The following is a 15,006-nucleotide window of genomic DNA, read 5'->3' as shown; positions in this document are numbered from 1 at the left end:
TCTCCCCTGCATCTAAATTCTCCCTTCTGTCCCAACAGAAGCAGTCCTGCAAGTGGAGTTGTTCAGATGTGCAGCTAAGTCTTCAGTTTGCAGGAAGAGAACACACAGAACAGGAGCACGTATCAGTGGCAAAATGTGTAACTTCTGACAGAAAATGGCTGGAGAGCAGTAGCCAAATAAGTCCCCAAGAATTCCCTCTTGTATGTGTTTGCCTCCCCTCCCCTAATGAGCTTGCTGAAACTGAGCTGACAGATGATGCAAACACTGTATTTCTAAGTTTGGCCAAACCAGAACACCTTTTTACCCTCCATGCCTTTCTAAGAGAAATTCCAGTCACAATGGAGAGAGTAAGCAACTCTTTTGCAAAATCTCCAGAAGTGTCGTTATTGAAATCATACAGTATTTGTTATGAATAATTTAACTACGAACTGCCAGTACGTTTCATTTCAAATCTAGTTTGAACTGTTAGAATAAATTACTACCAACCAACACTCATCACAAAGTCCTCATTCTCACTGGTATTCAAAAATTCTTCAGGTTTTTACTAACACCAAAATAGAATAAAACCTAAAACCAAAACAGAATTAAAAGTTCCAAACCTTCACAAAACAGAGCACCTAACCAAAAATCCCTTTTGCAGTATTTTTTTAATAACGCTCTTCTCTCCCTACTACCCTGAGCTGTCTGAATGGAGTCAATTTCAACAGAACCAGTAGCCTGCTAAATTACGGCAATTTGCAATTAAACAAATACTTGCAGATAAACATTCAAATGAATGTGTTGTGTGACAACGATGTCAAACTGAAAAGAACGCCACGACTAAGCTGGACACAAACATTGGGCACAAACATTAAGAAAGAGCGACTGCATGTTAGCAGGTGAGCCCTCTGACATACTAGGGAAAAACAGTTTTAAAACACTCTTAGTGACAGGTTATTAGCCAGAGAAGTAAGACTACCTCTCTGGCAAGACATGGAAGAAAACCACTAAAATCCCAAGCTTAAATCTTGTGCTCACAAAGACAACATCTGCCTCACTGACGACTAAATGCCCTGAAGGATAGTCCTGTCTGAGTGGGAGCAACGTCATGTGTACGTAAGAACAGAATTTAGCATTAAAAATACATGTGTTGTAATAAACTGGCACAGGTAAATGTGTGCTTCAGAGATTAACATCTTGAGCTAGATTAGAAAGAATTATTTTCTCCTCCTAGGGAGCACTGGAAGCCTTATTAGAGCTTGCCTTCCTGTACAACATCTGGCACAGACTGACACAAGCTACCTGACTGAAGGAAATGTTAGTCTAGTGACACATCAAAAACATCTATCTCCGTGTAACGAAAAGCTGTGCTGAAAACTACTACCCTATATATGCTTGCCATTCCATTCATCTCCCTAATGTATTTTAAATCACTTTAGGGATCATGAGGTGCCCTGCTTGGAGAGCTATAGACACACTCTTCCCACAGCCCAGTTACTCCATACTGCACAACATGATGTTTCCAAAGGGTGGGGTTTGCAGCCTCCGCACCCATCAGAGCTGGCTGCAGGTGAGTGCGATCACTCCAGCCCCTCCGGCTGTGCCATGCACCTGCAGTCACAAGCTCATAGGAAAGAGCAGTAGAAATGCTGAAAAAGATTCGGGAAATTGCCTGCTAAGAAGGAAGACAAATACCCAGTGACACCTCCAAGCCTTGCAGCTAGTGGAATGGCAGGTCCCCGAAAGCTCACAAGAGCTTTTCAGGGAGCAGCAATCACCTCCAGCTGACTCTGACGTTACTCCTTGTAGCACATATGCTCATAAGCAAAGCACTCGTAGCTCTGCTGCAGCAACCCAAGGGCTGGCAGAGGTGTGCCCAGGCTTTTTACTCCAGAGCTCCCCCCCAAAAAAAAAAGGCACTGGGACATCCTTCTCCTTCCACAGACACCACCACATCACACCAAAGGCACTGGGCTTCTGGCCACAAGAAACTGTCACTAGGAGTTACTGGCAATAGGTACACCCAGTGAAAATGTATCAGTGATTCACCTTTTCTAATATGATCAGAGAAGCAAACTCTTACATTTTTTATTTTAAGACCACAAATGAGGGCTAAACCTTTTAAGAATATGGATCTGTTTACCTGAAATCAATTTGGATCAAAGTTAGAAGACTCTCAAAAGAGAAGAAAAAAGGTGTACAGATACTGGCAAAAAGAAACAGACAATCTGCTCATTATTTGGTATTTGGAAGAGACAGGGGAAAAGTAAAGTCACTTCGCAGAAGTTCACTTTTATCTGCATGACTTTCTACACATGAAAAACAACACAGACAAGCCCAAGCCCTTACTTGAATAGTAAAGAAATCCCAAAGACTTCATCAGATGAAACCATACAGAACCCAGAACCAGCAAAAACACACATACTTCACTTTATCCTTGGTTTTGTGTGCGCTTGTTCACTGCTGCACTTAATTTTAGAGGGGTAACACACCTTTTTTTGCCCTTCCTTTTTTACAATCAGCAGCATAATCAATTTTGCAAGAACATAATCTATTGACACAAAACTAGCAGTTGATATTCTAGTAGTTTAGTGCTCCAGCTGACTTAGAAAACACCAAGATCAAAACTCTGAAGAGCATCTTAAGAAGACTTGAAAAAGAGGAAATATGTAATTATAACAAGCAAAAGCATTTTTGCTATACTGAAATAGATTCAAACTGCAAATATTTATTACTCCTACTACTAAAATCAGAAAATCACGAAATTGAAGTTCTTTAAACCATCAACTTGAAAGCACCAATGTTCCTTCTGCTAGAACATGGGGCACAGCTTCCTTTTCCCCTCCAAATTCCAGCCAAAGCCCATGCCTCTGCACACAGGCAATTAGCCTGAAATTTCCCTGTAACTATACAAGGAAACTGATGGGAACACACCTTCACCGGCACTACCTGGTGACCAGATCAGATTTAGAAAGACTACTAAAACAAGAATTTGGATCAATCTCCAAGAACATTTATGGCTGAGATGAAGAGGGGAAGAAAAGACAACTATTGCTCTGACTGGGCTGAAGCCACTTAAATAACTTCTAATTTCAAAACTACTTTAAGGAAGTTTCATTTAGTCTTGACTCCTTCATATCATATACTGAAGCTGCTCTTGTCCCATGCGGGAAGCAAGAAGGCCCAAATTTGACATTTTGTTTAAAAGACTTCAAGGGAAGCCAGCACTATGGATGGGACATGTTTTCTCTTAACTCCACTCACAGATGAAGCTGACCCCACGATTTACACTGGAATGGGTATTTCAGTAGGTCTGACACTCAGAAGTGAACTGCTACCTCCTCATACAGCAGCTCAGACGGAGCAGAACAAAACTTAGAACTCAGATTTAAAAGCAGCACTTCAGTTATAAACTGCATCCCCATTATCAACCAGGAGAAAGCATCACAGTTTGAGGTTTTTTCATGTTTAGTTTTTTTGCACCACAAGTGCCATTCGAGTGCACCTTCCTGCAATTAAAAAATTGCCTCAGAAGACTCTAAAGATTTCTCCAAGAAGCTTGCTCTTCAGAAACTGCTTAGTAGATTTCGAAGTGCTAAAACCCAAAACAACCTCCACAAAAACAAACCAAGTACAAAACTCGCAATTATTTTTGGGATGTCTGAAAACAGAGATGGAAAGGCATTCCCTGTGTTACGGACTTGGCACCACACGTGTTCCGATATGCATATCCCACAGCTCAGCTTTGAGGTGTAACCCCTTCCTTTATGGGTTGAACCTATAGAGAAATCTGTGTGAAATTTGCCGCATTGCATTTTATGAGCCAAATTCTCCTAAATGTGCTTCCACTCCTTAACAGAGCACATCAAGGACCAACTTGGTCCTGCATGAACAAAGGACAAAAATGACAGCTTGCAATACAGTGCAATCCAAATTATGAGTAATTAGAAAGATCCAGTTTTACCTCGTTTAGCCTAGCATTCCAGGATTTATCCCACCACACATATAACCCCAATGGCACATCGGTAACCTGGCTACTGGCACCTAGTTCAGCACCTGTTACCAGTAACCTGATGATGACTTTGTTATGGCTCCTCACATTGAAAATTACTCAGCTCTAAGAAATCACACAGAGTGTGATGTTTTACTTTAAATTCAACAGATCGCATTAACATGCTAAAGAATAAAAAAAAATCTGTTTAAAAGAAAACTTGTGAAAATATTTTAGCTCAAGTACTATAAATTTCTTAACCTACCTTCAAGCCCATAACTGTACCAAAAAAAATTTATATTTAAGTAAGCTTTCAAAAATAAAAGAAAAATAATGTTACAGTAAAAGTGAGAAGACTAAAATTCAGCAAAAAGTAAATTTTCACACAGCTTTCACCAACTGCAAATAAAAACCATTGAAAGATCTTTATCAGAGAGCAGAATGTTATCAGAACTTGCCATAACGTCCTCCACAATGTTTTATATTTAAATTTAATGACTTCAAGCTGCCGTTTACCTGCAGTGATTCCTTTGGGCCAGAAGCAGCCCAGCCACAAACACGTTTACACTCTGACACTGTTTACTTATTCACTCCCATGTTCTTTACAAATTCGTATAAAAACACAGATAATGTTAAGGGCAAGTGATCCCTAACCCCTGACACCCAAACACAGGCACTCCAACTGGGAATTAACGAGCAATTGACACGGCACCGCTAAGACTCCCTTTCCACAACAACAGCCCACACCATGTGTATATTTACCTACAATGCATCATAACAACCCGGCCACTGCTGCTGACAAGCTGCTGGAAACACACATCGCAGGAAGGCAGAAACAAGCTGTGCAGCAGTAACACTCCTCATCACTTCATCAGAGTGACTTTCTTCACAAGGGTTAGTTCAGAAAACATAGTCTTCTTCCTTATCATAATTTTCTTCTCACAAAAAAGTTTAATATGAGGTAAAAGTACACTTTTCCTCATTTGCTCATAGTCAGACAGGCCTTCATGTGCATGTTTAAATGCAATGGGAACACAGAATTCAGTGAAGCTATAACATTTAAAATAAAATCTGTAATGGAAACCTATTACTGACCATCCTCACACCAAAAAAAAAACAAAAAACAAACTTGCAAAATTATTTAGATACAAAAATGAAGAGACTGCATTGTTAGATTTTAGTTTTTGAACATCTTTTCCTGAAATGCTTTACAGCAACCTCCAACTTCTATGCAGTCAAGCCATGAAACGTTTAATACAGAAAAAAACCCCAAAAACCTCAAGGGAAAAAAGCAAACCAAGGAAATAATAATTAAAATTGTACTAGAAAATTTGTTAAAACATTCAGCTATTTTTATTATTTCCTAATGCTTAGCACGTTAATGAACACAAGAAACAGGGAGGAGGCACCATAAACACCAGGTTAAAATATACCCACCCCTGGCTGAAAGCTTTTTGGTGTTGATGATTTTGGCAGCATACTCTTGTCCTGTGGTGATTTTCATACACCTCCTCACGACGGAGAACGCCCCTCTGGAAACCAAAACCGGGCAAAGTGTCAGTCCAACTGAAACACTGCACTGCCATTACCAGCTAACGGGCTGCACGGAGGGGTGTGATGTCGCCAGAATTTAAAAAAAAAAATCAAAAGGGATTTTCTGATTTTCTGACAGGGACAGTCAGCATTGATTTTATTCAGCTGAACAGTGAACTCTGCGAGGTAGAAGCTGTGTGACCAATCCCGCTAGCTGGGGCGGAGGGTGGGCGGGTTTTCACTGTGTCCCTGCCGGCACACCGCGGGGGGACACAGGGCGGCGGTGGCCGTGTCCCCCTCGGCGGTGGGGGGTGACACCCAACATGGCGCTCAGGGCTGCGCCTCCCGCCCCCCCGCTGGGGGGCGCCCGCCGCGCTCCGAGACCCCTCACAGACCGAGACCCCAACCCCGCGACAACCTAAGAGTTAACAACAACAGTAAATAATAAATAATAATAAATAACGGCACGGGGCGTTGAGGGCAGCCCCCGCCACCCGCTCAGAGCCCCTCGCCGCCCCGGGGCCGTATGGCTGGAGCCCGGGCGCTCCCCCGGGGCTCTAGGCAGTCGTGAGGGGGCCCCGGGCGCGGCTCCCCGCAAGGCTCACGCGCCGACCCCCCGCAGCCCCCGGTACCTTCACCCCCCGTTCTCTCCTTACTTCCCAAGCTCCTCGAAGAGCTGGTACTCGTCGGTGAAGCGTGTGCAGGTGGTCGAGGCCATCATAAGGACGGGCGGCCGCCGGTGACTCCGGCGGCCGTGGACGGCGAGGCGGGGACGGCGGAGGGGCTGCGAGGCGAGGCGAGGCGAGGCGAGGCGAGGTGAGGCGAGGCTCCGCGCCGGCTTCTTCTCCTCCTCCTCTTCCCCGCCACCGCCTCCTCTGGTGACGGCGTTGCCTCCGCGCCCTCCTCCGGTCTTCCCTCTCCCCTCCCCTCACCCTTTAGGGAAGCAAACAAACAAATATTTAAATAAATAAGTAAGTAAGCAAATGAATAAATAAATAAATAAATATGTACCCTCCCCGCTCCCTCGCGCCCGCCAGCGAAAGGTAGCGGCAAAAGGGAAAGCAAAACCGGGCCGGGGGCCGCGGCGCTCCCTCCCCTCTCGCTCCCCCCGCCTCAGCGCCTCAGTCCGTCCGCCAGTGCCGTGCCTCCCCCTAGCGACCCCGGTCCGCGCCTCCCTGCCGTCGGGGACGGCGTGACACCGATGGGAGACTCACACTGTCGGTGAGGGCACAAGGAGAACCCAAGCTCCGTCTAGCAGGGAGCGAACACCGACCTTTCCCCGGGCGCTGCCCCGGGACGATGGCGGGAGGGGCCCTGAGGGAAGCGGATGCACCTGTGCGCACCCCCCCCCCCCCCGCCCCGCTCCTCAGTGCCCGCCTGTGACGTCACGCCTCGCCCGAGCGCGAGGGAGGGCGCGCGGTGGCGGCGCGCGGCGGGAAGCGCGTGCGGGCGCGCTCGCGGGCAAGGGGCCGTGACGTCGCAGGGCCCCCACCGCGTGCGGGGAGGGAGGGGAGCGGGATGCGGCGGGGGGGGGGGGGGACACACACGCACCGGGCACTTCGTGACGTCACAGCAGCTCCGGCCGCGCGCGGGGAGGGGGGACACACACCGTGGGCATCTCGTGACGTCACGGCGGCCCCGGCCGCGTGCGGGGGGGGGGCGGGGGGGGGCACACGCACACCGCGCGTGCGCCGGGTCGCGATCGTCACCGCGGCCGCGGGGCAGCTGCGCCCGCCCGGGAAGGGACCCGCGGGAGGCACCGCGCACATCGAGCCCCGCAGCGCCGCGATGCGGAACAGCCCGCCAGAGGGGACCGCCAGGACGTGGAACAACGCCGTGCCTGCCGCGCAGAGCGCCGGGAAGGGCTGGGGACACGTGTGAAATGCCATAGCAAACAGCTGCCTCGGTCTCTTCGACAAAACCCCGGAATATCCTGAGTTGGAAGGAACCCACAAGGATTATCAGAGTCCAACTCCTGGCCCTGCACAGGACACCCCCCAAAATTCCACCATATGCCTGAGAGTGTTGTCCAAATGCTCCTTGAGCTCTGGCAGCCTTGGGGCAGTGATCTGAACACAGAATGGGGAGGTCACCAAGCCACCCGACGGGCATTTAATTTTGATAAAGCTGAATTGCTTTCGTTCCTTTCTGATCAAGTAAGTGGTGGTATCCACATGAAGAGTTAAATCCACACCTGCACAGCGCTTTAAACAGCAGCTTGGGTACAAGTAGAGCTCCACTACAAAAGGCAGCCTGGAGCATCTCCATCCCCATTTTGGTAAGTGAGAAGACACACACACACACAGTACACCCACAGAGGGCTTTACATTAAACCTCTGGAGTTTCCAGAATCAGCGTCCAGAGCTGTGGTCTCTCAGGAAGAGTTAAAACCTGCCAACCCTTCCCAAAAGGAACACGAATGTATGACAGGAATGCCAGAGCCTACATACGAAGGTAGTTTTCCTCTGGGTGAGGCAGCTGTGCCTCGTATCAAACACACTGAATTCATGGCATGAAGGCGGCAGCAAAGGGACTTTGGAACTCATGAGCAAGTACAAAGCATTTACTCCATTAGTTCCTCTCCAGGGAAACACTCTGTGCAGCAGTGCCGGTACAGGGAAACTGGAGGATGTTTCAATTTAGACCAGCAAGAATGGATCTATTCCCACATCCGTGAAGGGAATGTGCATTACAAAGCACTCCAAACAGTAGCGTATTTCTAAGTCCCCTCAAACAAAAAAATAACGTGGAAGTTGTGCATCCTTTTGTATAATACCTGCACAAATAACACAATCAGCAGTGCTGAACACCCAGGGTGGGCTGATGACTGGATTTAAGGGGAGTTGTCTGCCAGGTTCCTTATCCAGATATACACAGACACAAAAAAATTAAACATATTCCCCTAGCACTACATCACTTTTTCCCTAATGGTATATTCTGACAACAAGCATTTGGCCCAAGTATCTGCTATTGCTCTGCCATACAGTTATTTTTTTAATAAAAAAAAATGTTCAGAAGGAATTATTAAATTCAATTTCAATTCACCTTCTTGTTGATGTTTTTGTGGGATTTTTAAAGTCATTATACGGATGAGTGATCCAAACTGAGATATAAAAAAAAAAAATCCTTTTTCTTTTTTCTTCACATTTCCCAATCTGAAAAAAGACAAGAAGGGGCCAAGGAGTTCCTAAAGAAATATCAAGCATGAATTTTATCACAGGAGGTAAGGAAAGAAAGTATTTGTTTACAAGATCAGTATCACAGGACTAGATGAATTTCCATAAGGAGAGACACTAGGAAGTGATGAGTAGCTTGGAAACACTTCAGTTGAGAGGGTTTTTTCTCCTTACAACAATCATGTCCTAATTGTAGCTCACTCTTGAGCTGAAAGAAAACCTTAATTTGTCGCTGCCGTTGAAACACTTCATACATTCCCCAAATTCCTCCTGAGCAGACCAAAGTAGGCAGGATGGCAGCCAAGGATCTGGTCCATGAGGTGAAATTCTAAAAGCTAGTTAGAGCTTCAGATTTCTATTAAGGTCACAGAAACAATTTATATGTTGTTGAAGAAAGTCAGATCTCAACAATGAACCAAATAAATGCTTAAAAGCCATCCCAGGGCACATTTTTCTTCTCCAAAAGGTTTTCAAGAGAGCAGTTAAAGCCTGTAAGAAACTGAAGTTGTTCCCTTAAAATTCCTGATGTTTAGCAAAATGTTACAGCTAAGTGGAATGAATTATATATTCAACTTTATACTGAAACATTTATTATGGCAAAGGAAATTGTATTTATTTTAAGTTTGCTGTTCAGTGAGGTCTTTGCTTTGTATGGCTTTACTTTGAGACAGCCAAAAGGAGGTTTTTGTTTTACTTCTGACCTTGCAAATACAGATTTTCAATTTTCTTATGTTTTGCAGGAGTCACAGAGCTTCCAAGAGGTCATTTGTGTGGAGAGCTCATTATGAGGGCTGCCAGGAATAATGTACGTTTAGTTCGTGAACAAATGCAACAGCCACTTACAGTAGAGATCTAGGCAGAAAATGCCCAGAAAACCTGAATAATCTGGGGTTTAGATAAACACTCACTTTATGACCAGATGGGTCTTTAACAGAAATCTTGGTCCTTCCCAGGGTCGCACATACTCCTGTGGCAAAGCATTTACTGCCTTGGGGCAACTGAGGACAACACTGGAGCAGTTGGAAGTACATTATTGCAGTAAAGCAATGAAAAGATCAAAAACATATGTGGAAACCAGGAAAGATGTAAGAACAGGGTAAAAAAAGAGGATCAACTTGGGAGAAATCACACAGAAAATACATGGGTTTGCAGTTCATTGTAACAGCTGGAACCGGAGGCACAGATTTGGGGTACAACCACGTGTTGTACCTCTCTTATTTTCTCATTGGAGCTTCTGGACTTTGCTAAGTAAAGCTTTTGGGGGGCAGAAGGATTGGTGACATCGTGCCAGAGACTCACTCCCTCCTTTCCAAGTGATGAGGGTGGTCTAAGGCCTGTCCCAATGCTTTCTGCTGGAGCAGCTCCCTCACCACCACCTTCTGACCAGCGCTGACCCAGAAGCTGGTGCCAGTCCCAGACATCCCAGGACCGTGGTGGACTGTGGAGATCCACGGTGGAGCTGCTGCACCTGCCCCAGGGCTTGTTTTCTTCCCCCAGCGAAGCTGCCTTGCTACAGCTGTCCCACCATGTGTGTGTAAGCGCTTCGAGAAGTAGGTCCTTGAAGGTTTCCCGAAGAAAAGGAATTATTTATCCATGACTTACACTCCTGGCGAGCACCTCGCTGCCCGAGCAGGGCAGTGTGTGTGCTCTCTCTCCCTCTGCTGCTGGAGCACTCTTAGGTGGGATTAATTTACTCCTCAGTGAACCAGAAAGATGTTGGCAGAATAACTGATTTGATAGCTCAGCGACTCTGTCACGCTCTTGCTATGCAGGAGACCAAAGGTTCTCTCTGGCCTAAAAAAGCATCCTGACATCCTGAGGAAGGCATTGCTGGCCCCTTAACTTCTGCCTCTGGAAGCACCACAGGGAGAAAGAGATGAAAAATTAATGCCTTATTTTTTATCTTTCTGTGTGGGACAAGGACAAAAATACAGGCTGAGCAAAACAGACATTTTCATTTGTTTGCACTGGAAAGAAACAAGGAATGGTCTTGATAGGATTCAAGTTTCATCTCAGAATTTTAAAGAATACATTTTCCTTCTCTTTTTTTTTTAATTTGAAGTATTCTTAATTAAGAATGCTCCTTTAAAATAATGCTTTTCAAGAGAGTGATTTCTTTTTAATGCACTTGTCCTGGTTATTTTGAGCTGAGTAATTTTTAATGAATTCTTAGCAAACAAAATACTCCATTATTTACACAGTTCTTCTTACAAGCAATTAGAGTCAGTAACGCCATGAATAAGACCTTTTGCCACTGGCTTTCACGACATGGATTGGAAATATAAATGTTACTAAAAAAAGGTATTTAAAATATAAATATTACTAAAAAAAAGATATAAATGTTTCCTTGAGGGAGGGGAGGCCCTGGCACAGGTTGCCCAGAGAAGCTATGGCTGCCCCATCCCTCGAAGTGTCCAAGGCCAGGCTGGATGGGGCTTGGAGCAACCTGGGACAGTGGAAGGCGTCCCTGCCCATGGCAGGGGTTTGGAATGAGATGAGGTTTGAGATCCGCTCCAATCCAAACTGTTCTGTGATTCCACGATTCTGTGATTTCTGGAAGTTTTAGCACCAGTCTTGAACCCTGTGGAATTGGCTAACTCAGAAAGGATAAATGTATCTCCTTCCAGAGTTCCCAGGGGTTTGTTACTTTTGGTTCAGATAGACTCTGGGAAATAGGTGCATTTCTCTGGCCTGGTAGGAGGACTGATTTGAGTATTACCTTGCCACATAAATCCAAGAGAAAGATATGCATGTGGAAAAGCTGGCTGTGACAAGCTCAATATCATCAAGGTGAGGAACTAAGTATGATCTTGGCTGACACACTCCACACACAGGCTGCCAGGGCTGCAAAGGAAGCAAGAAACAGGAGTCTGCATTCGCATGCCAGCACTGAAATTGTGCTGAGTCTTCATTCTGAATGCTTTTGGTGAGTGTTTTGTACACATTTCCAGGCATTTCCTAAAAAAAATGAGGGAGGTGACTCCAAGTCATTTCATCTACCACGTGGTTTAGATTCAGAGCATCCTTTCAATGGAGGAAGTCGAAGAAGGAAATTAGTAACAATACCCCCTGCTTCCCATCCACAGGCATTCCCAGCACTGGAGATGAGAAGGCTTTCCAAGAGGAGGGAGCAGTAACAGAGTTAACCAGAGCCGATGAAGAGGCAGGCTGGAATTTTATGGGGGAAATAAATCAACACTGAGATTTTAGAAGTAGGGGAACACACTCAGAGCAGCGAGAAAAGGGAAAAATTTTGATGACAATAGTTTGGACAGACTGAACTGAAAAGATTTAGTCAGAAAAGGTGAAGATCTTAAAAGAAACCAGCGCATAGGAGACACTGCTGACTGGGAAGAAGTTGAATTTTGAGACAAACACAGTTGTAAGACTGTGGAGGCTTTAAATCTAAGTAAAGGAGAAACGCAGCAGCTGGTTTCATGACCCAGACAGCAGGGAGTGCTCATAGCAAGAGTAAGACGAAGTGACATAAGAATAAGGATATGGACAACTTCCAAACCATGTCCCTAATCACTCCACCTACTTGTCTATGACATTTCTGCAGGGTTAATGACTCCAACACTTCCCTGGGCAACCTGTGCCAGGGATGGACGACCTTTTCCATGAAGAAGTTTTTCCTAATATTCAGCCTAAAACTCCTTTGGTGCAACTTGAAGCCAGTTCTTCTTGTTCCATCTCTTGTTCCCCCTGCTTTCATGGTACCAAGCACTGCTGTAATGAGCTCTACCATCCTCAGTTTATCAAGCAAATTAAAGAGGATCCCATCAGTTCTCTGCCTACATCCTCCCCAGACACACTTTAAAGTGCAAAGTGTTTGCTTCTGGCTCACACTTGGCTCAGGTGAGTGAAATGAAGACCATCTCTTCCACTTGACAGAAGCTCCTTCCCCATTCTGATTTCTATGTAGAAATTTTTCTGATTCTGAATTACAGGGAGGTCTTTCCATTTATAAAAAAGAAAAAACACCTGGTAAAATCCAGAGGAAACAAAAATATGGTATTTCCTGGATAATATCCTTGTAGAGAAGTAGCTTCTCAGTTTCTCCATTAGAAAACTATTTGCCAGATATCAATTAAAATATGGCTGACACAGGAAATGAAATATATATAAATCCAGCAGGAAATGGTAACAGACATTAGTAGACAATAGACACATATTAGTTACATGCACTCACCAACAAGAAGGCTTGCATTGCCTTATCCTGGGAAAACCAAGGATCAGCAGTATACACATGGAGTTCTAGGAGATGTACCATCAGTGCAGGCAGGCAACGTGAAGGGTGCAAAAAACACTATCACAGAGGAAAAAAATTATATCAGACATAGGAAAATATTATTCCCATATTTAAACATGATTTTAAGTACAATTTCAAATATTTTAAGGTTTTTAAAATGCAAACACTAGTTAAAGATTTAGACAGGGTTTAAAGTGTTTTAGAAGCTTTTGAAGTATTGCAAAGGCATCAATTTATACCAATACAAATTCAGAATAACTGACAACTAAGCAATCATAGGACTGTGGATTAATTTTGAACTCTGTCCTCCAGCGAGATGGGTGACAAAGTTTGTATTCTATGGGATCCCTTCAGCAGCCCCACAACAGAAATATGGAACAGTGTTACTACTCCGAGGAGCTGCTTGGTGCCTCCTCCTGCTCTCACAAGTGAGGTTACAGAAGAGCAGTAACAACACAGACAAACTGTACTATCAGTGAAAACATGCACTGAGGAGAAAACTCCTTTCAGCTCATGTGTAGGAGTAGGAAAGCATGCTGATGTTATTTTAGGAGAAGATTCTTCTATTATTTGCCACATGGTAATTCCAAATTATCCTAATGATGTAAATAGCGTCTATATGTATTTCTGCGTAGTGATATATATGTACACACACATAATGGGTAAGAGATTCTAAATCTTGATAATTAACTGGATATATGTGGGAGCCATCTGGACCACCCAATTTCCACTCTTACTCCTTTCAACACTTGCTGAACCCTAAATTATCACAGCTTTTTAGGCATGCTGGCTGTAATTACTGTGGTGCTGGGACATTGTACATCCAGCCTCTGTGGGCCCTTTGGCTGCCTCCTCTGGGCACTTTAGTAATGAAGGAACTTAGTAGAGTTTTCTTTTGTTGGAATAAGTCCTTCCTAACACACCATGCTGGATAAATCAGGGGGTTTATCATCACCTAGACAATGTAAAGTGACAAGCAGTGGGAAATAACTCAGTCAGCAGGACTGAGTGTAGTATCTGTGCCCAGTTTCCTGAAATGTAAGAGGTGACCCAACTGGAGGCAAATTCCACATACTTCTCTGCACAAAGGTGTGGTTGTAGATGGACAGATGAAGTGTTCTTTGGATTGCTTGTGGGCTCCTTCTGGAGTGACAGCCTTGATTTACCCAATCACCAAAAGATTATAGATAACACTGATCAAACAACAACTGCCGGCACAGTGTTGATCGGGAGTTTTCATTTCTATGGATATTATGACACACATACAGCTACAAACCTCCATAAGGATCCTTCTTGCAGGCTCTGAATGCTGCCGTGTTTGGTGGAGGATCCAGAGGAAAAGCACCTCACAAGCAGGGGACAGTAGCTGGATTTCATCAGGAGGAGCAGCTCCCGGTGCTGTAAATTGCATCAGTGATGTCCAGCCTTTAGAGTAACTAGGAACAGAGTCACTCCAAAGGGCCACCTTGGATAAAAGCTTCCCTCCTAATGCACTGCAATCTTTTCTTCTTCTGTATAGCAGGGAACAAAATGTCATCCCCACCTGTTTCTCTCCTTTTTTTTTTTTTAAGTTACATTAAAAATGTCAAACTGTATAGGTTATCTATTGTCATTTACAAGAGCAGAGATTTGTGCCTCATCCTAGTGCGTGATTTGTACCAGTGTGTGTCACACAGGTATTTTCTGGTCCTTCTTTCTCCTTAAAATATGTTCTGTTTCTGCTCATTCAAAGTAGAGGTTTTTTTTAAATTAAAGAAATAGTTTCTGAGACTTCACAAGTTGCAGAAACAGGTCACTTGGAGGTTTTTTGTCAGTATTTGCAGGGCAGATATTAGAGAAAGTTACTTTAAAGTATCCCTTTGAACAGCAGTTCTGTGGAATGATTCACTTCCAGCTCACTTCGGTTAGAATTCAGAGAAACAAATTGATTTTCCCCCCTTTTTAATTCTATTTGAATTTTGAAACATTGGTAATTATTCAGCCTTTATTTCATGTCACGAACTACTAACCCTGGATTTGTTTGGGGGTTTTACTGTTGTTTTTAGCAAACAGAAGGTGTCAAACTCAAACTAGGT

The 15,006-nt window shown here is 44.5% G+C and overlaps 1 protein-coding gene and 1 long non-coding RNA gene across 34 annotated transcripts in view; one reads left to right on the top strand and one right to left on the bottom strand.

Annotated features, from left to right (window-relative positions):
• CAMK2D (calcium/calmodulin dependent protein kinase II delta) overlaps positions 1-6,842 on the bottom strand; it is a 124,360-nt gene extending 117,518 nt beyond the window's left edge. For 7 of the 33 annotated variants that reach the window (XM_048304382.1, XM_048304388.1, XM_048304379.1 and 4 more), the window contains exons 1-3: positions 6,718-6,839; positions 6,160-6,436; positions 5,408-5,502 (exon numbers count right to left, since the gene is read on the bottom strand). In XM_048304382.1, the coding sequence (XP_048160339.1) occupies positions 5,408-5,502; positions 6,160-6,224 (160 nt within the window). In that variant the 5' untranslated portion in view covers positions 6,225-6,436; positions 6,718-6,839. Of the gene's footprint in view, positions 1-5,407; positions 5,503-6,159; positions 6,437-6,717 lie in introns of all 33 variants that reach the window. The other 26 variants (XM_048304385.1, XM_048304397.1, XM_048304404.1 and 23 more) reach the window with 8 other exon arrangements.
• A 650-nt stretch (positions 6,843-7,492) lies between these two features.
• Positions 7,493-10,703, top strand: LOC125326279. Its single transcript, XR_007203727.1, has 3 exons — positions 7,493-7,781; positions 8,669-8,726; positions 9,420-10,703. It is a non-coding gene; the product is annotated as an uncharacterized LOC125326279 (long non-coding RNA).
• Positions 10,704-15,006: the final 4,303 nt, after the last annotated feature.

Source organism: Corvus hawaiiensis, chromosome 5 (genome assembly GCF_020740725.1).
Source record: "Corvus hawaiiensis isolate bCorHaw1 chromosome 5, bCorHaw1.pri.cur, whole genome shotgun sequence".
In the NCBI taxonomy this organism is placed as follows: Eukaryota; Metazoa; Chordata; class Aves; order Passeriformes; family Corvidae; genus Corvus; species Corvus hawaiiensis.
The sequence above is the reverse complement of the archived record's forward strand: the minus strand, read 5'-3'. Positions and strand labels throughout refer to the sequence as shown.